General features: G+C 42.1%; 1 protein-coding gene across 1 annotated transcript in view; it reads right to left on the minus strand.

The window, feature by feature from the left end:
- ETFDH (electron transfer flavoprotein dehydrogenase) overlaps nt 1–27,467 on the minus strand; it is a 50,463-nt gene that overhangs the window by 11,680 nt on the left and 11,316 nt on the right. The window contains exons 3-10 of the mRNA XM_068278862.1: nt 25,249–25,478; nt 21,155–21,236; nt 14,464–14,582; nt 9,316–9,393; nt 8,879–9,025; nt 6,783–6,923; nt 6,085–6,228; nt 2,966–3,134 (exon numbers count right to left, since the gene is read on the minus strand). Coding sequence (XP_068134963.1) covers nt 2,966–3,134; nt 6,085–6,228; nt 6,783–6,923; nt 8,879–9,025; nt 9,316–9,393; nt 14,464–14,582; nt 21,155–21,236; nt 25,249–25,478 — 1,110 coding nt within the window. The remainder of the gene's footprint in view (nt 1–2,965; nt 3,135–6,084; nt 6,229–6,782; nt 6,924–8,878; nt 9,026–9,315; nt 9,394–14,463; nt 14,583–21,154; nt 21,237–25,248; nt 25,479–27,467) is intronic.

The raw sequence follows: 27,467 nt of genomic DNA on the forward strand, positions 1-27,467 counted from the left end.
GGCTATCGAAGACGGGCCGCTCCATACTACGTACACGCGAGCGCGTCATAGAGGGCGCTCGCGCATGCGTAGTATGGAGCGGCCCCATCCTCGGGAGCCTGAGTGCTCCCGAAGGCTTCCGAAAGCTCCCTTCGGTATGCGGAAGTGGCAGTATTTGACCGAACTGGTCGAATACTGCCACGGGGGATCCTGCGCGGAACCGGGCACCGGGAGAGGAGAGGGAAGGCTCATTAGGACCGAGCCTTCCCTCTCCTTAGGTGAGTATCTGACTTTTTCTTTTTTGAAATGGTAAACATTCACTTTAAAGGATACCAGAGCCCAAATCAACTAGCCAAAAATGGGGGAGCAGGCATATACTTTGACCTGCCCTGATGCCTACCTCTTCATTCTCTTTTTAGCCCCCGCTTCCTACCTAAATGCCCTCTTCCGGGTCGCCAGAGTCAGGCACTACTGCTCAGGCATCTGGCCAGGCTGCATACATCGCACAGTACGCGCCCATGGCCAGGAGCACTCTGTGCATGCGTATGACATCATGCGCATGATGTAGTGACGTCATACAAAGAGCGCTCCCGGCCATGGGCACGTGCTGTAGGACACAAGCAGCCCGGCCAGCGCAGTTGTGCCCGACTCCGGTGACCTGGAAGAGGCTGCCAGAGGGGCATTTAGGTAGGAAGCAGGGGCAGAAAGGAAATTATTTGGGCTCTGGTATCCTTTAATTAGGCGGATAAGCATTAATCCACACTAATTAGGACTTAATATAAAGTCATTATAAGTACACTAACAGTGTCACATTCTACAAAAAAAATAATAATAGCTGTTTAAACAACCCTAACAGCAGACCTCATTCTGTAATAGAATCCAAATATACTACTAAAAGCAGTACATTATAAAATCTCCTACTGTATAACCAGGTATTTGTTTAGATCTAATTTTGTTAGTAGGACAAATAGCAAATACAGCAAAAGCAAGTCAGCTTTCTTCAACATTCAGTAGCTGAATGTGAAGCATGTATGCCATTTCTGTGTAGCACAAGTTCTGCTTCTTCTGTAACATCAGTCACACAGGTGCAGAGAAGAGCCATGTGTCACTGCAGTACTGTAATGTGGGCAGCTACTGTTTACTGTCTACAAGCTGGCTCAGATAAGCTTTTCAGTAAAACACAATGCTACAATGTCCTAGCTGAGCTGGTTCCAAGTCAAACAATTCCAAAGGCCAGCTATATATCTGAAGTGAGGGCTGGTTCTCACTCGGCGCTTTGCCCGCGATCGCGTTTGGCTCCGAGATTGCGATTTGAAGGCAAAATGTCGCGATATGCGCTTGTGATTCCTGTTAAATAGAATGGGAATCACAGAGCAATCGCCCCCAAAACGCTTCATGCAGCATGTTTGCGATTGATTGCAATGGCAACCGCTGCAGTGTTGATGTATCCATAGGGATACATTCTAGCAGAGCTTTGCTGATCGCCGGCGATGAGCAAAGCGCTAAAGAATCGTCCCAATGTGAAGCAGCCCTGAGTCTTTTGTTGTGGTATACCTAGTCAATCTAACCTACCAGAAGACTGCTTGGCATGTTACATATTAAGCCATACGGGTATGTTAAAGGGAATTCGAGGTGAGAGTGATATGGAGGCTGCCATATTTATTTCCTTTTAAACAATACTAGTTGCCTGGCAATTCTCCTGATCCTGTGTCTCTTATGCTAGGTACACACAATACTTTTTTGCGTTCCATAGATAATTTCCGACATGTCCGATATTACTTTTGATTGTTTTACTGTTCGATTTCTCCTAGAAGTGAATCGCCTCCCAGAGGCGCTTAACTTGAAACCTTGTGCAGATGGTTTGATACTCCTCCCTATATTGCCTGATGAAGTGGGGTTGAACCTGCAAAACGCGTTGCATTTCTTTTTGGAGTTCCTAATAAATGTGTTTGACTGAATCGCAGTTGTTGCCGTGTCTGCTTGAGGGAGGTAAGACCACCACTTCCTCCTTCAATTTTGCCATTTAAGTTGATTTTTAAGCTCATTTAATCTAATCTTATACTTTTAGCGCCTCTGTTCATTGTATACAATAGAAGTGAATGGAAATTATTAAGATAAGAGAATCGAGCGGGAAATTTAGCAGAAAAACTAATCAAAAATCGATCGAACGGAAAATCGACTGAAAAAAATGTATCATGTGTACCTAGCATAATGCTTTTAGCTATAGAACCTAAACAAGCATGCAGCAGATCAGGTACTCTGACTCAGCTAACTCAGATTTTACTGGATTAGCCATATGCTTGTTCCAGGGTTTTGACTCAGACACTACTTATGCCAGAAGATCAACAGGACTGCCAGGAAACTGGTATTGTTTACAAAGAAATAAATATGGCAGCCTCCACATCCCTCTCACCTCAGGTTCCCTTTAAAGAACTAAACATAAACAGAAGTACAAGACAATGGGGCCTATAGATAAAGTGGAGAACAACATTTTGTTTCTACTTTTGAAATCCTGACCACCACTTTTATACACCATAACAGATGGGAACAGGTTTAGTTGCCTGATGATCAAGATTTAAATAAATATTGTATTTCCATACTGCAATTACCCTAAAGTCATTAGAAGCTCCATTCACTTAAATGGAGAACTGTTTGTCACTCATGACCGTTAGTTCTCACCTTGACCTTTATCTTAGAAGTAGCAGTAAACAGCCCACTGAATGTCATGGTGGGAAATGACTGCTACTTTTTATAGTAGCACTCTGCATCAGCAACAAACATTGCTTGTTCTCCCTTGTTTTTATGATGTTCTCCATTGTTCTTTGTGGCTCTAGTCCTAAAGCAGGTGCCAATAAGTACCCTTATTTGGTGGTGAAGTGGGGCTCTTGCTTAAAACGGGTGATCATTCAGCTGATCTCCACTTTCACAAATGTTAATAAGAAAAATTGTTATAAATGGGTCCTTAAATAATCTGAATTTGTCAAACCTTCTGTACTTGACTGGAGGTTTTCATCTGTCAGTTGCTTAAAGATGGCTTCTGCGGCCAGCATGCCACTCTTCATGGCTGTATGAGTGCCTTTAATTTTTGGTACATTCATGAAACCAGGACTGCAGCCAACCAGAACGCCACCAGGGAATACCAGCTTTGGCAGGCTCTAAAATATAAAGAAGATATACAGATTTACAGCATCCAAACAGAAGTTATGAAAGCGGATACTGCCTAGAAACTCCAAGAAGTTTGATTACATGTGATTTATCTCACTTGTGTAGATCAGGCTTCAGAGACTGAAAAAAAAACCATATAAATAAATAAATAAATTTAGTGCAAATGCAGGTGTATTCTGAGAGACTGTTGAGAGATTAGTGTCATTTACATCTCTTGATCAGAAATCAATTAAAACTGTGGCCCTAGTCTAATGCAAAGTCACTATCCCAAAACACAGATCAGGTGCGCTGACTTTGACTGAACTAGCTGCATGCTTATTGCAGGGGTGCCACTCAGAATACAGTGAACACCGATACATAAGCCAGGCAAATAGATTTGCTTGGATGACAGAATGACAATTCTGTGTTCAGGCTGTGCCTCCCACATTGTATTTATTTATTTTTTTTGCTACGTTTGTTACTGTTTGTCTACAGTTTGTACAAAGTGTTGCCAGTATATAATGAAAGGGAACCTGAAGTGAGGAGACCCACTTAAGGTTTTATAAACACCTATGTAGTGCAGTCTTTCTTAACCTTTTCACCCAGGAGGAACCCTTCAAATAATTTGTGGATCTCAAGGAACCCCTGCATAGTGTGTGTGTGTGTGTGTGTGTGTGTGTGTGTGTGTGTGTGTGTACGTGTGTGTCTACGTGTGTGTGTGTGTGTGTGTGTACGTGTGTGTGTGTGTGTACGTGTGTGTGTGTGTACGTGTGTGTCTACGTGTATGTCTATGTGTGTGTGTGTGTGTGTGTACGTGTGTGTACGTGTGTGTGTGTGTGTGTGTGTACGTGTGTGTGTGTGTGTACGTGTGTGTGTACGTGTGTGTGTGTGTGTGTGTACGTGTGTGTGTGTACGTGTGTGTGTGTGTGTGTACGTGTGTGTGTGTGTGTGTACGTGTGTGTGTGTGTGTACGTGTGTGTGTGTGTGTGTGTGTGTACGTGTGTGTGTGTGTGTACGTGTGTACGTGTGTGTACGTGTGTACGTGTGTGTGTGTACGTGTGTGTGTGTGTGTGTACGTGTGTGTGTGTGTGTACGTGTGTGTGTGTGTACGTGTGTGTGTGTGTGTGTGTACGTGTGTGTGTGTACGTGTGTGTGTGTGTGTGTGTGTACGTACGTGTGTGTGTGTGTGTGTGTGTACGTGTGTGTGTGTGTGTGTACGTGTGTGTGTGTGTGTGTACGTGTGTGTGTACGTGTGTGTGAGAGAGAGAAAGTGAGAAATTTTTGTAGAATGCACAGTCTTTAAAAGAAGGTGTGGCTAAAACTTTACGAAATTGTAACAGCCTCCTTATTTAACCCCAAATTCCTGCTCTATAGTTCTACACATTATAGTAGCCTGTGTTAGGGTTTTTTTTATTATAGTTCATAGTTATAGTGCTCCCCAATAATAGGGCATGTATTATACTGCCTCATTATCATACGGTTTTTTATTATTACTGCGCTTCTTATTACACTGATCCCCAATCTAGCCCTTCTTTTTCACCCGCCAACTGAGGCCTGTCTCACTGGAGGGAGAAATACCAGGAAACCCCTGAAATGTCTTCATGGAACCCTGTGATTCCAGGGAACCCTGGTTGAGAATGTCTGACACAGAGCTTTCCCTCTCCTAAGTCTGTCCTGTTATTTTGCCCGCTAGGTTGAATAGCTCTGAGGTACTCCTTGGGTAGCCTTTGGAACTACTTGCACCCATGAGTAGTTGCAAAGGCAAGCGTATCCATGTTGCACACATGCAAGTCAGGGCTCTTTCATGCGCAGAGCTGATACACCCGTCTTTGGAAGCCGTCATGGGCGTGAGTACTTTCGAAGGCTACCTGATGAGTACAGAGACACAGTCAGGCATAGAACTTCAATGGGGGATGGTGCTGGAACAACGGATATACTGAGGACCAGGAAAGCTCTATGGTATCCAGAGCTTTCTCTCTATTTAGGTATGAACCAAACCTAAAGTGAGTTTTCTCACTTCAAGTTTGCTTTAAAGGATAATACTACTATTTGGGTACAAAATATACAGTACATCCTCGAATGTAAGTCGACCTTGTGTACAAGTCGACTCCAATATTTGACCCCCTTAAGCTGGAATTTTTTATTGACTCAAGTATAAAGTCTACTCAGCAAAGTTAATGGCTGCTCTTGGGGACCAGGAGGTGTTAATGACTGTACTGCATAAGTATTGCAGCCATTATCCCCTCCTTAACGTGCAGCCAATAACTTTTCCAGGCCCCCAAGTGCAGCAATTATTCACCCCCTTCCTGCAGCCCAGGTTCCCCCCTGCTTCTTTCCTTGTTATTTGTTGCGGCCAGGACTTTCAGACCTGTGCTTTCTTGGCCTTTCCTTTGTCAAGAAAGTCTCACTTACCACTGGGTAAATTGCTGCAAATGGGAATGTCACCAATAGTACACACAGTGTTGATCATGACTCGTGTACAAGTCGACCCCTATACATTTATTTAGTGAGTAAGTCCTAAATTTCTAGACTTATAGTCTAGTATATACAGTAGGCTCTGTTCCTGCTTGAGCCAGACCACGTGCGGCCAGCGGAAGCGGACATTGTAGCATCCGCCCCAATGGTCTGACTGTTACCCAGGGAAGATGCATTACCCTCTTAAGCTATATCAGGAAACACACCTGCCTACTAAAGATTATCGCAGACTGCTTAGAAGTGCAGTCCGATTATCGCAGTGGATCTGTGGGATCCATTGCACAATGACAGGAGTGAATGGCTCCAATTTATAAAAGAAGAGCCGGTCACAGTGCTTTAAGCAATAAGCAGAAAACAGAAAAAAAAATTGTCTGTTCTCCTCTCAACAGGTAACTGAGCCTCAATGACTTTCAACAACTTAGAATAAGGACATGTAGTTAATGCAATGATAGTACACCCAGATGGGAATGGAAATTTTGCAGTTACCTGGAATCCACCTTCATTCAGAGCACGGGCTCCATAGGCAATTCTTGTTCCACCTTCTAAAGTAGGAGCAACAGAGGGGTGATGCTTCCACCTTTGGAATTCTCTGAATGGGCTTAAGTATGGATTCTGATAATCTAAACCAACCTGAAACAAAGACACATTACAATAAATAACCAGACTTGAGAAGCTTTTCACTTTCCATAACAAAATAATTGTGGAAAGTGGTTTCAATATGTAAAGGTTATGTACTGGACTGCAAACGCACATACTTTTTATCTGGCTAATAGGTATACAACTTAAAAGTAATTCCAAGCTAAATTTTTACAAACTATTTACTAAAGCTGGCCATATATACATTGATTTATATCTATGATACAACGAGCCCCACCCATTGTAATTTCCATCGATTTGCATCAAAAGTAGACTGAAATCCAGATGATAAATTTAAATCAATCGGAAGTGAAATCGGCCACCCCCATAGTGTTGCGCTGTCTCGAACAATGCAACAATGCAACGCTACAGATTCAGATCAGAGAGGGAATGATATGATAGCCACATTGCGTTGCACTCTAAAAGTGTATGGTCAGTTTTACAGGGCCACTGAAGTTCTACAAGAAAGGCTCCGTCTTTTAATGGAAGTTTATGTAAAATAACAGCTGCAATGATGTGTTTGAGAAAGAAAAAGAAAGAAATCCTACCACAAATCCAAGTGCCACAAGTGGTTCTCCCTCATTGAGGTGATACAGGAATGATCCACCATAGGTGTGTCTATCCAGTGGCCAGCCAACTGTGTGCTCAACAAGACCAGGTTTCCACTTCTTCTCGTCAATTATCCACAGCTAATTAAGAAATATGAAACTCAGTTTACACTCATTTTTCAAGTGCGTGGTTCTTTAAAACTTAATTGTTCAGCAACAATACTCACAAACCCTTCTCTTAACCTTTAAAGCATCTCTCTCACCATGATCTGAAGTGTGTACACATGGTTAACAGGCAGCAGGACTGGTTGTTAACCAACTAAAATTCTCATATTTTCCTCTCATTTCATGGTAAAGAATTGTTTCCTCCAGCCCCTGGCAGCCGCTATGTCTAACATAGCAACTACCACGGGCGGGAGGAAACCCCAGGTAAGTAGTGCTTTTTTTTTTTAGCTGCTCAGATGCTTCTTTTAAAGGACAACTGGAGTGAAAAGAATATGGAGGCTGCCATATTCATATCCTTTTAAACAAGACCAGTTGCCTGGCAGCCCTGCTGATCTACTTGGCTTCTGTAGTGTCTGAATCACAGCAGAAACAAGCATGCAGCTAATCTTGACAATAATGTCAGAAATACCTGATTTGCTGCATGCTTGTTCAGGGGCTATGGGTAAAATATTAAAAGCAGAGGGTCAGCAGGATAGCCAGATAACTGGTATTGCTTAAAAGGAAATAAATATGGCAGCCTCCATATCCCTCCTACTTTAGCTATCCTTTAAAAAGATTGTGCCTAAAAGGAGCATGCTGAGGGCTTACATCAGCTGCCTTTTCAGTAATTTTTATTGAACAAGCTGGGAGGTTCCGTTAATTTAGGCTGGTGAATACCTAGATCATATCGACCGTAATTCCCCCATGTACTCCTAGTTGTAGGTAGATGAAAGTGAGGATATGTTTCTCTGACAAAAAATTTACTCAAAATGTCAGTTGAAGCTAAATGGGCAGTGCCACCTGCATGATGGTACATACGCCAATCAGCAGGGCAGGAAGTACTGACACCTCTTTGAAAAAATAAATCATATTTTAACTTTTTTTGCTAAGCGGTCATAGCATTTCATTAACATGTACAGCAGTAACATAAACAATGTTTATTGTACTACTTAAAGCAAACCTGTGATTTTATGGGAGAGAAAACTTAGATACTTACCTCAGTAAAGGGAAGCCTCAGGATTCTCCAAAGGCTTCCCACTTCTTCCTCCAGACCATCACCATTTCCCGGGATTCTGGGAAAGTTTGTATCGCCACAGCACAGGAGGATAACAACTAGTACCTGTGCACTAGCAGAGCCCAAGAAGCACCCTGCTACTGCCCAAGCTTGAGCCATCCTCTGCCTGTGCAGTGCGGTCACGCTCCATCAACATGCCCTTGTCCAGGAGGTTTTAGGGGGTCCCAATTTTGGAAAGATGATGTGGAGGGGGATGGGGGATTATCCAGAGGCACTAAGTGGGGCACTTTTTGTTTCCTTAAAGGACAACCGAGGTGACATGTGACATGATAAAATAGACATGTGTATGTATAGTGCCAAACAGACAAATAACTATGCTTTGTTCCTTTTTTTCTTTCTCTGCTTGAAAGAGTTAAAATCAGTTATGCAAGTGACAGTTTCTGTCCGGGACGGGACTGGGTCAGACTATAGCATAACACTCACTGATTAGTAATTACAGCCATAAAATACTTTCCAGTCGGTAAATGGCTTCTGAGAGCAGGAAATAGACAAAAAGGGTCAATAATTCATAGATTTGAGTTCTAGCAAACTTCAATGAAGGTATCATTAAGCAGAGACAATGAAACAGTAAAAACACTTAAAAACTAGATTTAAATATAAAATAAAATTGTGGGAAATCTAAAAAAAAAGTCATTTTTAGGAGGATGGATACGATAGTTTTTCTCATCAGTTTATTTTCACCTCGGATGTCCTTTAGGTGTCTAGCTGTATAATTGTACAGAACAGCTGGGAAGAACAATGCTTATTCTAGCTGGATAGTCCAGATCTTTGTGTCACATTTCGACACCCAATAATGAGAGAATAGGTCATACTCTACCTCTTTCAGACCAATGGCGTATGTCTGTGGTTCACAGTTCTCTCTGAGATTGAAAGTCTTGTACAACTGTTTGGCGAGATGCCCATGGCAGCCTTCTCCAAATATTGTTACTTTAGCATGGAGTTCCAGACCTCGCTCAAATGTTGACTAGAGGAATACAAAAAAAACATTAACATGATAGGGCACTGACTGTAACGCAAAGAATGTGAGTCAAATAAATTATGAGATGGTCTCAAATTACTACATTAAAAAGAAGCCAGCAGTAATTTATTCACATCACTCATGTATCCTCATGTACAGATAAAACAATATACAGATGGTTTTGTGAAAAGATGGCTACACTACAGAATCACTTGGGCTTCTGCAAAGCTGTAATTCTAACTGTCAGCATGGATATATGGAAACTGCAAACACATGGGTGCAGGACATGGTTTTACCTTTGGCGAGCCATCCTTGTGAATGCCAACATCATTTGTTGCTATGCCTTTGACACTGCCATCTTCATTGAAAAGCACCTAAAAGCAAAGAAAATGTTTTTTTCAGATAAAAAATGTTTCCATAGCAGAACCTGGCATAAAGAAACCTTTTCAAAAATAAAAAAAGTTGAGGTTTGGTGATAATACCAATGGTTCTTTTTAATCACAGAAATAAAATTTCATTTGTAAACATCACCTATTTTGCTAATGTTTAACTGCCATGATTCTGCAACCAACTCCCACCAAAAAGGAAGTACCAATCAGCCATTTAGCTCATTTTATATTAGCATCCAGGAAGGTTATTTTTAAGAAATGAATATATCCTAGGGCACCATCAGTGTGGGAAGCATATGGTCAACCAAGACAGACTTGATACCCTTACCAACAAGGATGAGAAAAAGTTTTACACAAAAAAAAAAAAAAAAAAAAGGAAGTCCTTTATATTGGCTACTTTTTCTAGAGGAGAGATCAACTACTTAGGGAAGATTTCAAATACACTGAATGGTACAATATGACACTTCTTAAGGGTTCACCAGGAGGTCTGGATATTATAGGATATATTTTAAATACAAATATATATTTTAAATGTAAAAGTAAAGCTATATTTTATTTTTACATCTGATAGCTAAATACCATTTGTATAGATGTGTTATCATAACAGCATCCTACAAACCAACTCTAAAGGTGGCCGCACACGATACAATAAAATGATCCAATTTTACAGCAATTCGATAAAAACGATCGGATCTCCCGGAAAAAAAACGATAGCTTTTTTTTCCCATTCGACTGAAAAATCCGATCGTATTTCCCGGTTTCGGCGATTTTTATCGATCCGGAACGCCAGATATTTTTCTTCAATCTTTCTACAGATTGTATGGTGTGTGTTAGGTTGTCTATTTATTAATATACACACCCTAGCAATTTTGTCAGAGTTTCCAATAATTTTTATCATAATTGGGGAAAAATTGAAAATTGAACATAAGTGTGTGGTACATTGTAACATTTCAAAAATATGACCAGTCAGAAAAATTGATTGCAATTCTTAAATTGAACAGATATTTAAAAAATTGTATAGTATGTGGCCACCTTTAAGCTCCCACAAAAACACAATGAGAGTTATTACCTTCAAGTAGGGACTTGGAACAGTAGTGAATATTCTTAAGGTGGCCACACATCATACAATTTTTTAAATATCTGTTCAATTTAAGAATTGCAATCAATTTTTCTGACTGATTGTAACATTTCAAAAATATGACCAATGTAACACACACACACACACACACACACACACACACACACACACACACACATTTTTTTTTCCCCAATTATGATAAAAATGATTGGAAACAAAATTGCTAGGGTGTGTATATTAATAAATTGACAATCTAACACACACCATACAATCTTTAGAAAGATTGAAGAAAAATATCTGGCATTCCGGATCGGTAAAAAAAAAATCGAAGAAAACGGGAAATCCAATCGGATTTTTCAGTCAAATGAAAAAAAGCTTTCGATACGTTTGGGAGAACCGATCGTTTTTATCGAATTGCCGTAAAATCGGATCATTTTATTATATCGTGTGTGGCCACCTTTAGATGAACCAGTACTCCAAACTTTGTGTAGTTGAAACTAAGTAAAAACTCTAAACAAATATAGGCTTCAAGTATGATCAGTGTTTAAAACACTGCAGTAAGGGTTTTGCAGTGAGTTCTCTACTGTGTAACCTTTCCTGGGCATAAAAGTTCAGGTTAAAGCAAAAATACATTTTGCACAAGATAACTAATAAGGCAGACGAACGTTAAAGGGAAGGTTCACGCAGGAGCTGTAAAAAATAGAAATCAAGATCTAGGATCTAACCACAGCTGCAGAAATAAATGCAGAATTTGCTAAATACTATAAAACATTATATGCTACCAAATTCCATCTTTCCATTAATGATCTACAAAACTATCTTGACAGTATTTCTCTGCCGGAACTGTCTGACGAACAAAAGACCGGTCTTGACCTGCCGATTACTGGGGATGAGATAACCAATGCCATAGCCACGCTACAATCAAATAAAACCCCAGGCCTAGATGGTATTCCATCAGAGTTCTACAAACAGTACTCTGAAATGCTCACTCAACAACTACTTGACCTCTTCCAAGATCCTGAAAACACACAATCACTACCTGACTCTATGCAAGAGGCATTGATAGTAGTCCTTCCTAAAGGGGGGAGAGATCCGCGTTTGTGTTCTTCCTACAGACCCATTTCCTTAATTAATATGGACGCAAAAATCCTAGCCAAAATCCTAGCAAACCGACTGAAGCCACTACTAACTACTTTAATACACCCCGACCAGACGGGATTCATGCCAGGACGGGGGACGGATATAAATATCAGACGACTATTTGTTAACCTCTCTGTGAAACACGACAACCCTGGCCATAGAGTGATAGTCTCACTAGATTCAGAGAAGGCTTTTGACTCTGTGGAGTGGCCTTATTTGTGGATGCTTCTTCAGAAATTCGGGGTGGGACCTAAATTCTTACGTTGGGTGAAACTATTATATGCCACTCCCAGAGCAAAAGTCCTTACCAATGGTATGATCTCAGATACCTTTAACCTACAAAGGGGTACGAGACAAGGGTGCCCCTTGTCTCCCTTCCTATTTGCGCTGGCCATAGAGCCACTTGCGCAAATAATACGGAAAACAGATGAGATTCAGGGGTTAAGAATAGGCAATTTGACTGAAAAAGTTGCACTAAACGCGGACGACCTCCTCTTATTCTTGGGAGACGCCAATAATTCATTAACAACTCTTTTATCTATAATGGAGAGATTTGGAAAATATTCCGGTTTGAAAGTTAATTGGGGGAAGTCATCACTTTTCCCAATAGATCCAGACACTCAAATAACAGCCAGTGATACTCCTCTTCAATGGGTCTCCACGTTTAAATATCTAGGTATACAAATTAAATATCCCTTGGAAGAGTATATTAAGATAAACCTAAATCCGATTATTGAATCATTAGATAAACACTGTCACACCTGGGCTGGTTTGCCTCTGACGGTTATGGGGAGGTCTAACTTGATCAAAATGCTGTACCTGCCACGTTTCACCTACGTATTTCGGCAGACCCCTACATGGATTCCTAATTCTGTGTTTAAAAAAATTGAAAGAATCTTACTGAAATTTCTATGGGCTGGAGGCATGCCTCGTATATCCCTAACGACTCTTCAGCTACCTACTGCTCTAGGAGGTATGGCCCTTCCAAACTTTAAGCTATACTGTTGGGCAGCGGCTCTGGTAACGGTCAGATGGTGGTTCGCCCAGGATGACAGGAACACAGCCTCTATGTTAAAGGCTGCAGTGGTGGGTTCTCTGGAGGGGCTTACACTGCTGCCATTTAGGGGGGCTAAAGCCATCACTAATTTACCTGGACCCATGATCTTTACTATTAAAATCTGGGAAGCTGCCAGGAAAAAATATGCGCAACCTGATGTATACTCACCCTACACTCCTTTATGGTGCAACCCCCATCTAACACATTTTCAACAAATACCTGATCCTATTCAATGGGCACGGTTTGGAATTACATGGCTTAAGCATATAATTGTAGAAGGGCGATTGTCTTCCTTTGATATTCTGAAACAAGAATTCTCCTTAACCAATAAGATGTTTTTTAGGTACCTTCAAGTGAGACATGCAGCCAATTCACAATTTAGTACAAATATCACACTTAAATCTGACCCACTAGAGGCTCTTCTATTACAGAAACACTTAGACTCTCCTCTCTCTGCAATCTACTCGACTTTAATAGACACCTCAACTCCTAGGGTGACTAAGGTACTTCAGGAGTGGCAAAATGATGTACCAGACTTGGAGGAGGGGGAATGGAGGGATATGCTGGAGGATTCGTCGTCCTACCTGATATCCATAAAAGACAGGCTCGTCCAACTTAAATTTATCTTTAGGATATACTATACCCCCATAAGATTGGCACGTATGTATCCAGGAAGATCTGACAAATGCCCTAGATGTGATCATAACTCAGCAAATTTTATCCATATGATATGGACATGTCCGCAATTGCAGACCTATTGGACACAGGTGAATGCGGTTCTCCAAAAAATCTTTGAAAGACCACTTGCTCTTAGTCCTAAAACGCACCTTTTAGGTATAGCAGGAGATATAGTCCCCAGCAGGAGACTAACGATACTATGGGATCTTTTGTGTTTTTACGCTAGAAAGAACGTTATCCTTCATTGGATAAGGCAGGGCCCCCCAACTGTTCCGGAATGGATAACAATGATAAATTCTGTCCTGCCAATGTATAAACTAACTTATTTACAGAGAAACTGTCCCCTCAAATTCGAGAGCATTTGGATACCGTGGATAGAATACCTTAAAAACCAAGGTATTGATTATGTTTCACAAAACTAATCACATATATCAATTTGTGTATTGGCATCGGGGGGTTATTGGGGGTCAAGATCGTGAGACAAAGGGGTGGGGGGTGGGGAAACTGAGATATGTTAAGGTTGTTAATTTCATGTATCTATACGTGTTCATGTCATTGTTATGTTTTTGTGGAAAACTCAATAAAACTTATTTGTCAAAAAAAAAAAAAATAGAAATCAAAATCCACTTACCCGGGGCTTCCTCCAGCCCGTGGCAGGCAGGAGGTGCCCTCGCCGCCGCTCCGCAGGCTCCCGGTGGTCTCCGGTGGTGATCCCGACCTGGCCAGGCCGGCTGCCAGGTCGGGCTGCTCCTGCGCTCCAAGTTGCGTGTCACTTGTGCGCGCTTACGTCATCTGACGTCCTCCGGGCTGTACTGCGCAGGCGCAGAACTTCTGCGCCTGCGCAGTACAGCCCGAAGGACGTCGGATGACGTCAGCGCGCACAAGTGACACGCAACTTGGAGCGCAGGAGCAGCCCGACCTGGCAGCCGGCCTGGCCAGGTCGGGATCACCACCGGAGACCACCGGGAGCCTGCGGAGCGGCGGCGAGGGCACCTCCTGCCTGCCACGGGCTGGAGGAAGCCCCGGGTAAGTGGATTTTGATTTCTATTTTTTACAGCTCCTGCGTGAACCTTCCCTTTAACTGTGAAAAGGCTACACTTACCTCAGCTGCTGCATAGCCAGGGTAGATTTCCACCCCCAAAGCTTCTGCCTGCTCTCCAAGCCAGCTCACAAAATGTCCAAGCCTCACAATGTAATTGCCATGATTATTCATCGGAAGTCCTAAACAAGCAAGTAAAATAAGTCAAGGTGATAAAAAGATAAACATTTTCAGCTTCAAAATGACTTGCTGCAGTAGGTTTCATAGGTAGCATTGCCTCAGGAACTTAAACAACAATGGAACAAATAAACACTTTCATCCTAAGCTTACCGAAAACCTAAATACAAAGTGGTAAATTGGTATTTTTGAATATGACAGGCGAAGTTGTCCTGGTTTCAAGCAAGCACACTTCGTTGGCACCACAGGCTATATCTGGAAAATCATAGTTGGCGGAAGATTGAAATGTAAGCACAATTTTTACCCTCCCTGGTGTTACATTTCCACAGGAATTTTGCACCAAAAGTAGTACAATTTTAAATGAATTTCTGGTACTTATCCGTTAGCCGGGCGCATCCGGCAGGTGGCGCTGTTGTAGCGAATTTCGATGCGCTGGGTTGTATCTAATTCCATTCATACTTCAACGTAGTACTGTGTGAATGGAAGCGCCGCAGGTGGCGCTAATTACATTGATACGTTTATGGCAAGGAACACATTGTATTTGAAGTGGCTGGCACTTTTACATGGAATTCAAATGAAGGCGGCGGCAATGTAACAGATGAAGCCGCCGCCTTCGTCTGTTCTTCTTCTCCCCCTTTGCCCTCCTCTCGCTTCTACAATGCTGGCAGCCTGCGGGGACATGCGTCTCCCCCCAGAGTCGTTCGTCGCGGCAGGAAATCCTGCTTGTTTCCTTGCGACGAACGACTGTGGGGGGACAGGCGTGTCCCCCCCCCCCCCCCCCCCCCCAGCTGGCAGTGTTGTTGTATAGTTGAGAGAGGGCAAAGGGGGAGAAGAAGAACAGACGAAGGCGGCGGCTTCATCTGTTACATTGCCGCCGCCTTCATCTGAATTCCATTAAGTGCCAGTGCCGGCCACTTCAAATACAATGTATTCCTTGCCATTAACACTGTATTGTTATCAACGTATCAATGTAATTAGCGCCACCTGCAGTCCTTCCATTCACACAGTACTACATTAACTAAGTATGAATGGAATTAGATACAACCCAGCGCATTGAAATTTGCTACAACAGCGCCACCTGCCGGATGCGCCCGGCTAACGGATAAGTACCGAATTTCTTTATATTGTAAGTATTTTTGTGGACCTCTTGAAAGTTGCGGTCTTGCAAGCCGTCTGAAACCATGCATACAATATAAAAAAAAGCTCTTACGTTTTGCGAAACTTTTTTTTTTATAGTTTTATGTTTGCTGCTATGAGCAGTAGAGCTGCCCATAGCATTTTGGGTTTAAAAAAAAAAAAAAAAGTCAATTTTTTTGTATTGGATTTAATACAGTTGTTTGTATTGAATCTAATACAAAAATTTAGTACACTGCCCTCACAGCCAGAAGATGACTGTGTTTCTTGGTTGAAATGTTTGAGCTGGGGTGCTGGTGGTGGTAAAACACACACACACACACACACACACACACACACACACACACACACACACACACACACACACACACACACACACACACACACACACACACACACACACACACACACACACACACACACACACACACACACACACACACACACACACACACACACACACACACACACACACACACACACACACACACACACACACACACCAGTACTGTGTCATGTCTCTTCAGTTCTTCCTGGCAGATGCATTGTTCTGTGCTTCCATATCTCTAGCTCCTGATCACAACATGCATTCAGAAACAAAGGTATGCAGGATAGAGCATGTGTCTGTCAGAAAGACTAAAGGAGACCTGAAGCAGCACTGCTGCAGGTAAATATTAAACTATTGCACTGTGCTACTTTACAGAAGGGGGAGGAGTTGGCCCCCCACGGTCACTATAGTTACGCCACTTTATTTGAGACTGTTTAATAAATGTTAAATCTTAATAAGCAAATTGGCCCGCAAATTTGACTAAGTTTTAGATTTAGTCCCCTTATGTAATTGAGTTTTACACCCCTGCATTAGAGGTTGAGAGTATACTCTACATACATTCTATAAAGAAGGAATCCAGAGTTAAAAATCGCTCCACACTGTGTCACAGCATGCCAGACTGAGAAGAGCATACATGAACTCTAAACCTAAAGATGTCCACAGACTGCTTACCTCCTATAACTCTATCCCAGCCCCAGTAAATCAACCTCACAGAGCCCCAATGCATTTACACAGACCATGGCAGGTGTCTAATATGTAAACAGTCATATATAAGCTAAAAGGTGTCTGCAAGACTTAAAATAAAACAAACTGCACTTAAAACGAGTAGGGCTGTAACCAGTGCAAACTCTGAAAAAATAAGTGTTCAAAGCTATCCATCAGAATTGTTAAATGCATCTGCAGTGATACAGATAAAATGTATATGAACTGCTAAAGAAAAAATAAAGTTGCACATCCTTTAACAGAAATCCAGAAAGCAATGTGTCTTTCCTGACTGAGGACTAATAAACAGTCCTCTGAACTTTGCTCACAACACATCTTCCCAGTTTATAAGGTGTGGCTGTGAAGGTGCCTCACTCTGCACGTAGGTAACTTCAAATCTCCTTAACTGTGTGCCACTGCAGCAGATATGATTGAATTCCTATGGTATACTCGCATGGAATGAATGAAATATTTGCCTACATACTTGTTTACCAAATAATCAGATACTGTGTAGCACCATAAAAATAATGGCCTCTATACATTTTCTATACATTATTTAACATTAGCAAGCACCTATGCAGACTAAGAGCAGTCATTGCCTCCCCACTATACAGACAGCATTTCTGAAATACAGTGATGTGAAAAACTATTTGCCCCCTTCCTGATTTCCTCTTCTTTTGCATGTTTGTCACACTTAAATGTTTCTGCTCATCAAAAACCGTTAACTATTAGTCAAAGATAACATCATTGAACACAAAATGCAGTTTTAAATGATGGTTTTTATTATTTAGTGAGAAAAAAAAATCTCAAAACCTACATGGCCCTGTGTGAAAAAGAAATTGGCCTCTGAACCTAATAACTGGTTGGGCCACCCTTAGCAGCAATACCTGCAATCAAGCGTTTGCGATAACTTGCAACGAGTCTTTTACAGCGCTCTGGAGGAATTTTGGCCCACTCATCTTTGCAGACTTGTTGCAATTCAGCTTTATTTGAGGGTTTTCTAGCATGAACCACCTTTTTAAGGTCATGCCACAACATCTCAATAGGATTCAGGTCAGGACTTTGACTAGGCCACTCCAAAGTCTTCATTTTGTTTTCTTCAGCCAGAGGTGGATTTGCTGGTGTGTTTTGGGTCATTGTCCTGCTGCAGCACCCAAGATCGCTTCAGCTTGAGTTGACGAACAGATGGCCGGACATTCTCCTTCAGGATTTTTTGGTAGACAGTAGAATTCATGGTTCCATCTATCACAGCAAGCCTTCCAGGTCCTGAAGCAGCAAAACAACCCCAGACCATCACACTACCACCACCACCATATTTTACTGTTGGTAAGATGTTCTTTTGCTGAAATGCTGTGTTACTTCTACGCCAGATGTAACGGGACACGCACCTTCCAAAAAGTTCAACTTTTGTCTCGTCGGTCCACAAGGTATTTTCCGAAAAGTCTTAATCATTGAGATGTTTTTTAGCAAAATTGAGACGAGCCTTAATATTCTTATTGCTTAAAAGTGGTTGCGCCTTGGATATATGCCATGCAGGCCATTTTTGCCCAGTCTCTTTCTTATGGTGGAGTCGGGAACACTGACCTTAAAGCGGAATATAACCCTGCATTTCAACTTTGCTCTAAAACATTATTTACAGCATATTATATGCAACCAGCATTTTTTTTTTTACTAGACCAGCATTGGAAGGGTTAAACACACAGCTTTAAAGTTCCTGGAGAGAACTGCTGCCGCATCCGAGGCTTACATAGATACATTTCAGCAAAACAAAATGTAACAACTGGGGAATGACTCACTCTCTCTGGCTGTGCAGGAGTTGGAGGACAGCCAAAGAGTGTGTAACATTCACCACTTGCAACATTTTGTTTACTGAAATGTATCTATCTAAACTTTGGCTGCCGGGAGCAGCTCTCTCCACAGAACTTTAAACTCTGTGTGTAACCCTTCCAATGCTGGTCTAGTAAAAAAAATGCTGGTTGCATATAATATGCTGTAAATAATGTTTTAGAGCAAAGTTGAAATGCAGGGTTATATTCCGCTTTAATTGAGGCTAGTTAGGCCTGCAGTTCTTTAGATGTTGTCCTGGGGTCTTTTGTGGCCTCTTGGATGAGTTTTCTCTGCACTCTTGGGGTAATTTTGGTCGGCCGGCCGGCCGGCCACTCCTGGAAGGTTCATCACTGTTCCCTGTTTTTGCCTTAATGGCACTCACTGTGGTTCGCTGGAGTCCCAAAGCTTTAGAAATGGCTTTATAACCTTTACCAGACTGATAGATCTCAATTACTTTTGTTCTCATTTGTTCCTGAATTTCTTTGGATCTTGGCATGATGTCTAGCCTTTGAGGTGCTTTTGGTCTACTTCTCTGTGTCAGATAGCTCCTATTTAAGTGATTTCTTGATTGAAACAGGTGTGGCAGTAATTAGGCCTGGGGGTGACTACAGAAATTGAACTCAGGTGTGATAAACCACAGTTAAGTTATTTTGTAACAAGGGGGGCAATCACTTTTTGCACACAGGGCCATGTAGGTTTTGAGTTTTTTTCTCACTAAATAATAAAAACCATCATTTAAAACTGCATTTTGTGTTCAATTATGTTATCTTTGACTAATAGTTAACGGTTTTTGATGAGCAGAAACAAACATGTGACAAACATGCAAAAGAATAAGAAATCAGGAAGGGGGCAAATAGTTTTACACATCACTGTATACATGTCACTAAGGGGAGCATAGTCTCAACATGACAGAAAAGGGATGGGGGTTTGTCATCTACTAGGAGTTCTGCTCCACTGAATTCTGCTCCACTCCACTGATTTTTTTTTTTTAATTAAATATAAAACTTTTATTTATAAATATTTTAATTTATAAAGTACTCACAAAGTAAGGTATAGGAGTTGGGGTCTTAAAGCCTAGGTTTTTAAAGTGGTTGGAATCTCTGTAGCCTCCATGGCGGTAAGCCCAACCTGAGCACAGGCTATGATCTCCATGTGTGCGTTGGTAAGCCCGTGCTCAGGTCAGGCTGTCAAAATTCTGCCTCCTGCTCTCTTGAACTGGGTCCCGCGTGTGATCAGCGCTGCCAGGGCGACCCACGCTTCTCTCCCCGAACCTTTTTGTCTACTTTTTCGGCCGCCGGGATCCCCAAGTCCCCTCTATTCTTCAGCGGCCAATCAGTGTGCAGTGGCGGCGGGGGAGTCGTGGCGTTACGCGGCAGGGCAGGGCTATTCTTTAAGGTGGACCTGAAGAGGTCCAAAACGAGTGTAGAAGAAAAGAGTCAAATCGTTCTGTGTATATGTTACGGCCAGAACCCGAAGTTTGGCCACTTCTAGTTCTGGCCGGCCACTTCGGGTTCTGGCCGGCCATTGTGCGAAGTGGCCACTGCGCTGCGGCCAATGTGAGGAATGGAATGAATCCTGTAATGTATCTTCTGACCGCAGCGCAGCGGCCAAACGTATCGCAACTTAGTTATTTTAATGAAATTAAGCCGGCGGCAATGAAACAGATGAAGCCGCCGGCTTTTTCTCTGCCTCTCTCTCTCTCCTTCCTCTCCCCGCCTCTCTCTCCTCTTATTATGGGCAGCACTCGTGTCCCCCCTTCAGAGTCGTTCGTCGCGCCAGGGAGAGCAGAGCGGGGAGGCTGCAGACATCGCTTCTGCCAGCACCCCGCTCTGCAGGAACGGCAGGCTTCCCTGGTGCGACGAACGACTCTGGAGGGGGACACGTAGTGCTGCCCATAATAAGAGAAGGAGAGAGAGGCGGGGGGGAGGAGAGAGAAAGAGGCAGAGAAAAAGCCGCCGGCTTAATTTTATTAAAATAACTAAGTTGCGATAGGTTTGGCCGCTGCGCTGGGGCCAGAATATACATGAATGTTACAGGATTCATTCCATTCCTCACATTGGCCGCAGTGCAGCGGCCACTTCGCACATTGGCCGGCCAGAACCCGAAGTGGCCGGCCAGAACTAGAAGTGGCCAAACTTCGGGTTCTGGCCGTAACATATATATGAATGAGAATATATATATTCTCATTCAAAGAGTTTTTTTTCTTTCATGACTATGAACATTGTAGATTCACACTGAAGGCATCCAAACTATGAATTAACACATGTGGAAGTATAGTACATAACCAAAAAGTGTGAAACAACTGAAAATATGTCATATTCTAGGTTCTTCAAACTAGCCACCTTTTGCTTGGATTACTGCTTTGCACACTCTTGGCATTCTCTTGATGAGCTTCAAGGAGGTTACTGTTTAAAGAGACTCTGAAGGCGGGGATGCGGCGGTTTAGGTAGGGCTACTATGTTAAACAGGATTTTGTAATAAAAACGAGGATTTTTAAGAGACTTCAGAGTCTCTTTAAGTTGTCTTAATTGTGTTGCATTCAGCTTGATAATACTGTAGCATTCATAAAAAGGTTGAACAGTTTACCTGGCAAAATTGGCACTGGTATTCTGTGTTTTTCTGTTAAGATTCCAAACTTGTCTCCTGTGACCTTAGTGTGTAGTGGTGCCTTAAAAAAGGAGATTTACTTTTAGAGAGAAGGATTAGAGTAATTTCAGCATAGCAAATACTTTCACTAAATGTGCAAATATTATCCAACTCAAAACATAAGTTAACCCAATAGACGGTTTGCTATTGTAATAAAATGAACAAACTTGATATTGATACAAATAATTTCTCACACTAAAAAATAAAGATAAAAGGGATTGAGTACTAATCCCTGCAGGTGACAGTAGTTTTGCATGTGTATGCAACTTACACTGACCCTGTACTGAGTGGACAAGTGGCTTCGGCTAACTGCGTAGGCGCAGACGTACTCGCACAGGCGCAAGTCGCACCCATGCTTGAATATCCCCCATCAGATTACTGTCAAGCCCTTTACGGTTATTTTTGGAGGGTCCGCGAGCGGCTGCGGGGGACAGAATGATGCCGTGTGGGATCCAGATGTTTCCCTTTTCTTAGGCAAGTATGCGATTTTGTACCAGAGCTTCGACTTGGGTACACTTTAAATCTATCCGTTAACCTGACCCCAACTCTTAAAACTTAAAGCGGATCCGAGATGAAAAACTAACTAGAACAAGTAACTTGTCTATATATCTTATCTAAAGTTTAGATAATTTACACAGCATATCTAGCTGCAAAAGTTTATGATTATTTATTACTGTGATACAATGAGGGCAGTCATTTTCTGTTTGTCACATGCTGAGGGCTGGAGATGCTATCAGCTTGCCTATATGTAAATTCACTCCCCTTTCCTCCTCCCTCCTCCCCTCTGCCTCTGAAATCAATGGCTAGTAACACCTCCCCCTCCTTCTGCCCAGACCGAGCACCTATAAGTCCTTGCTACTGTCTGAAAATGCCAAGGCACTCTGAAAAGCTCTGGGCGAGGCTTGTTTAGTTTATAGGGAATTAGAGTATTAAAACAAAAACAAAAAAGTATTTGGCTTGAGGAATGCCCTATAAACTATGTGAAAGGAACACAATTATGCAATAAGTAAAAGTTTATCTCGGATCCACTTTAAGGCTGGTTTCACAGTGGGACGTTACAATCGCACGTTAGAGCAGCCTGTAACGCACCCCAACGTACAGCAATGAAAAATCAATGGGCTGTTCTCAGTGCCCACGTTGCGTTACATTGTAACGCAGCACGTCTACATAACGTACTGCATGCAGTACTTTACACGAGGCTAAGCCGCGTTAGACTGTTTGCACATGCTCAGTGGGGGGCGAGAGGAGGCGGGGAGATGCCGCTACAGTAGCCGCGCACATGGCTACTTAATATGCACTGCACTGGCGGCTGCTGATTGGCCGGCGGGACCACGTGATGCGGAGTGTCTCACTCCGCATCACGAGGTCCCGCCGGCCAATCAGCGCCACTCTGGTAGACCTTATGCAGATAAAGCCGCCTAACGCGGCTCACTCTAACGTCCTCTCCCGCACCACCATGCGTTGCGTTAGGGGCACGTTATGTGACCTTTACATCCCCTCTAACGCAACGTCCTGGTGTGAAAGAGGCCTTAGAGTAGATTTAACCTTGCCCCTTCACTATCATCATCAACATAAAATCTAAGCCTTAAAGTAACAAAACCTACCGTATTTGTCTCACAAGTTTATACAAAAATACATAAATAGTTACCTTAGGGACTGAACTTTAATAGGTATGTCAAGAGGGTTATTTTTTAATGTATGGGCTTGTAATTAGTGATGGACGCAAAACTGAAAAATGCACCTTTATTCCAAATAAAATATTGGTGCCATACATTGTACTAGGGAAATATTTTAAATGTTGCAATAACCGAGTCAAATGGGCAAATAAAATGTATGAGTTTTATCCACAGTACAACAGTTTATTTTAACACTATAATGGCCAAAATAATGCATTTTTTCAAAAAAACAATTTTATTATTCCAAATAAAAGTGACACTGAAGCAAAAAACATTATGAGATGATTAATTGGTTGTGTAGTACGGATAATTACTGGAACATTAGTAGCAAAGGAAATATTCTCATATTTGTATTTTCATTTTCTGTTATATAGTTTTTTTTTTGTTTTTTTTAATAACATTACATCATTCTCTAATATTTGCAGTTTACACACTACATGCAGCATTCTAAATGATTTTACAGAGCAGGCAACTGAACTTTTGAACTGTCCTCTGCAGGAAAAAAAACAATACAGTGACTGACACTTGAGATAATAAGCTTCAGAAGACAGAGCTCTCTGCGACCTTGAAAGTCATGGAGCTCAGTGGCTCTTTTGCATAGATAACAACTGGAGTTTCTTAACTCTTCCTGTATTGGAAACAATATTAGACTTATGTCTCTGCTCCTAATGTTTTATTTCTTAGCTGTACTACACATACAAATCATATCATGATTTTTTTTCGCTTCAATGTCTCTTTAAAATGCGTTTAGAATAAAATAATTATTAGAATAACGTACCTCCCAAATAAAGCCTAATTGGTGATGAAAAAAACAAGATATAGATCATGTTGTTGTGATTAGTAGTGACTAAGTTATTGGTGAAAGAATGGGAGGAGTGCAGACAGGTTAAAATTGCTCAGGTCCTAAAGGGGTAAACCCCCTCAGTGGTCAAGTGGTAAAAGGCTATTTCACCGCTTGAGGAGATGTAACTAATTTTTCTACAGCAATTATACTGTATACGTTGCAAAGAATTTAGCAAACATCACTGCAGCAGACTCAGCTAGTCCGTAAGGCCTGGAACCCACTGAAAACCGCAAACGCAAAACGCAACCGCTAGCGTTTTGTCTGAGCGGTTTGCAAGCGGATTCATGCGCGTTTTTGGTCGTGTTTTGCAACATTGTATTTTTTTCCCCAGCGGGTGCGTAGCGTTTTGCGTTTTTATCCTGATTGGTCCTGTGAATTATTTTTCATTTTGTTAAAGTGTGCTGAACCGCAAAACGCTAGCAAAACCGCTCAGTTTAGGTTTTGCTGAGCGTTTCCGCTAGCGGTTCAATACTTTACATTGAAGCGCTAACGCTCCCAAAATGCTGCATGTCCTGCATTTGCGTTTCTGAGAAACGCAAACGCTCCTGTGGAAGTTGCCCCATCCATTAACATTAGCCCAGCGTTTTGGCAAACTGCTAGCGTATCGCAGTGCTGCCAAAACGCTGCCAAAAGCGCTCCTGTGGGTTCCAGCCCTTACTGTGTGTCTGACAAAAATACACACCGGTACATAGTTCATTTGTTCAGCTGCCAAGAAATCAGTGTGTTTAGCTCAGGCTTCTAACAGAGGAATTAAATACAAGGATCTATTAGTCGCAGCAGCACTTCCAAAAAGTGCATGCCCAGAACACTCCCGGCGGCATGTCCATTCAGGTGGCGTGTAGACGAACAGGGGGTGCAGAGTAGGACAGAGCATGTGCTGAGGAAGGAAAGCTCCTTCTCGGCTTCGGTTGACTTCTGAAGTGAGAGGGATATGGAGGCTGCCATATTTATTTCCTTTTAAAAAAATGCTAATTGCCTGGCTGTCCTGACAGTCATTTGCCTCTAATACCTTTGGCCATAGACCCTGAACAAGCATGCAGATCAGATGCTTTGACTGAAGTCTGACTGGATTCACTGCATGCTTGTTACAGGTGTATAATTCAGACACCACCGATGCATGAAAGATCAACAGGATTGCAGGCAACTGGTATGGTTTAAACAGAAATAAATATGGCAGCCTCCATATGCCTCTCACTTCAGGTGTACTTTCAGCTGGAGCCACGAACACGGAGCAGAGCTGAAGAGGGGAGGCCAGGCATAACTAGGGGACCTGTAAGTATCATGATCCCATAAAGGATACTCTGACATGTTTATTGGTTGATTTTAATTTTCAAGCCAGATACTAAAGATTTTGACATCTTCAGGTGTCTATTACAAATTACTTTTAATGTTAAGAATTATAAAAATGAAATGAAATATGAGAACACAAATGCTTTTTAAACGCAGGAAAGAAAACATAGAATGTGAAAAGAATAGAGTCTAGTGAGAAACAGATCACCATAATGAGTACATACCCCTCGCTCCTTCCAGTCAGGGAACAGTTCCTCCAAGGATCGGGGCTCCAGGCAGGCTCCTGAAAGTATATGACCGCCAATCTGTGCCGCCTTCTCTACTAAACACACCCGAAGCTCCTTGTCATTCTCCGCTGCAAGCTGCTTTAACCGTATGGCTGCTGACAGACCAGCTGGCCCACCTCCGACTACCACCACATCTGCTTCCTCTGCAAACCGTTCCATGCTAACTCCTAATGCAATAAAGATAAGAAAAAATTCCTCGTTAAGGAATAACATACTTTGCATTTTTATGCAGTCTGATTTTTCCTAAGGAAAAAAAAAATCCTATCAAATCTTTTCTATAACATCAAGTATTTTAACAATCTGTAATACATAGGTATACTTGCATCTTTCCCTAGCCACTGCTCTAGAGCTCTACATTTTCACCGGGAAATCTTACATTGCACTCAGCTGTTAATGAGATGGGAGTGATTGCTCCCAACTATACACAGCCCTAATCTCTACAGATGTAAGGATCTTCCCGTGGAATCAATGTGTCACTGCAGAAACTCCAGTGTAACTGAAGGGGTATATAGTAGATTTTACGCCATATAGTAGATTTTACTGCCAGCTTTGTTCAGACTTCTAAACCAATGATACAGAGGACAGTCCTAGGCATCTTTAAAGGATACCTAAACTGAGAGGGATATAGAGGCTGCTATATTTATTTTCTTTTAAACAATATCAGTGTTGTCGATATGGCTTGATGTTAAATGACAGTCCCTGAGAAGTGTGGGATGATAATCATTGAAATGGAAAGACCACTCTAAAAAGTGACGCATACATACAAATAGGGCGCTGCATAAATTTGGATGACGGGAATAGCCACTGGTGGAATATCGGCAAGACAACAGATATTCTGCTATTAACCAGTGGCTGATTCTGATATTTTTTTGAGTTATACAGGAGAAAAGCACTTTACAAATGTTTTGTTGTTGTACAATTTTGACTATAACCTAACCCTCTTTTCACGCTAATAAAATACATATATCCAGGCACATCGCCTCTAGTTAGGACATTAAATAAATTATTAAGGAAAGGGAGGTGCTGAAGGGGGTGTGGCTAGAAAACAGGGGTCTTAGTTCACAGAAGAATGCATTCTTATGCTTAGTCACCTATACTGCGCAGAAGTACCCAGGTAAACATAGGTGTCCTAACTCTGGCCCTGTAACATGCATAGTGCAGACATGCAAACACATTCATTGCATCAAACCTATCAATGGATTAGGAGCACACATCCTGACGTCCTCTCCTGGGACAGACAGTGCATCTTACCAATCGCCCAAGGGAGCTAACGTTATGTGTCCATGTGCACCATGCACATACACCAGCATAAGCTGTGTGCATGCTGACAAACACATACAGGGGAAGGAGGGAGTGCACTGAATTAGACCCTAGCCACAGGGGTCAGTAACAAGAATAAAATACATATATCCAGGCACATCGCCTCTAGTTAGGACATTAAATAAATTATTAAGGAAAGGGAGGTGCTGAAGGGGGTGTGGCTAGAAAACATGCACTATGCATGTTACAGGGCCAGAGTTAGGACACCTATGTTTACCTGGGTACTTCTGCGCAGTATAGGTGACTAAGCATAAGAATGCATTCTTCTGTGAACTAAAACCCCGGCTTTTAACTTAGCTGTAGGGATAACAGTTGTGCCTGGATGAGTTAATAGATTTTTGCTCTTTTCACGCTAGCCCTCCCTCTACCTATGCCTAACCTAACCTTCAAATCCACGCCAATATTTATCACCTAACCATATTCTCACACTAACCCTACCTCTACTGATGCCTAACACTAACCTACCACCGCAGTGCAATCTCTGCCGATATCAGCGTCATCTTCCACCGGAGAAAAAAATTCCCTCCACTGATCTCTGTGCCGCCTATTAATGATATTTATGTGATGCTCAAATTGCACAGTGAGCACTTTTACAGATGCAAACATTGCCATCTATGCTGTACCCACAAGCAGCTGCCAGCACTCAAATTACCTGTTTCGGTACCATCTGATTGACTACTAGTGTGGTAGTAGTATCCGAGTTCAGATTCTTCAGTGTCGTGCACTCAGGATAAATACTCTTCTTGAAGCACAGTGAACAACAAAATTTATCATAGGCTCGATCAAGGACACTGAACCATAAGGGCTCGTTTCCACTTGCGCCGCACGTGGGGTGG

The sequence above is a fragment of the Hyperolius riggenbachi genome, chromosome 1 (genome assembly GCF_040937935.1).
Source record: "Hyperolius riggenbachi isolate aHypRig1 chromosome 1, aHypRig1.pri, whole genome shotgun sequence".
Lineage (NCBI taxonomy): Eukaryota > Metazoa > Chordata > Amphibia > Anura > Hyperoliidae > Hyperolius > Hyperolius riggenbachi.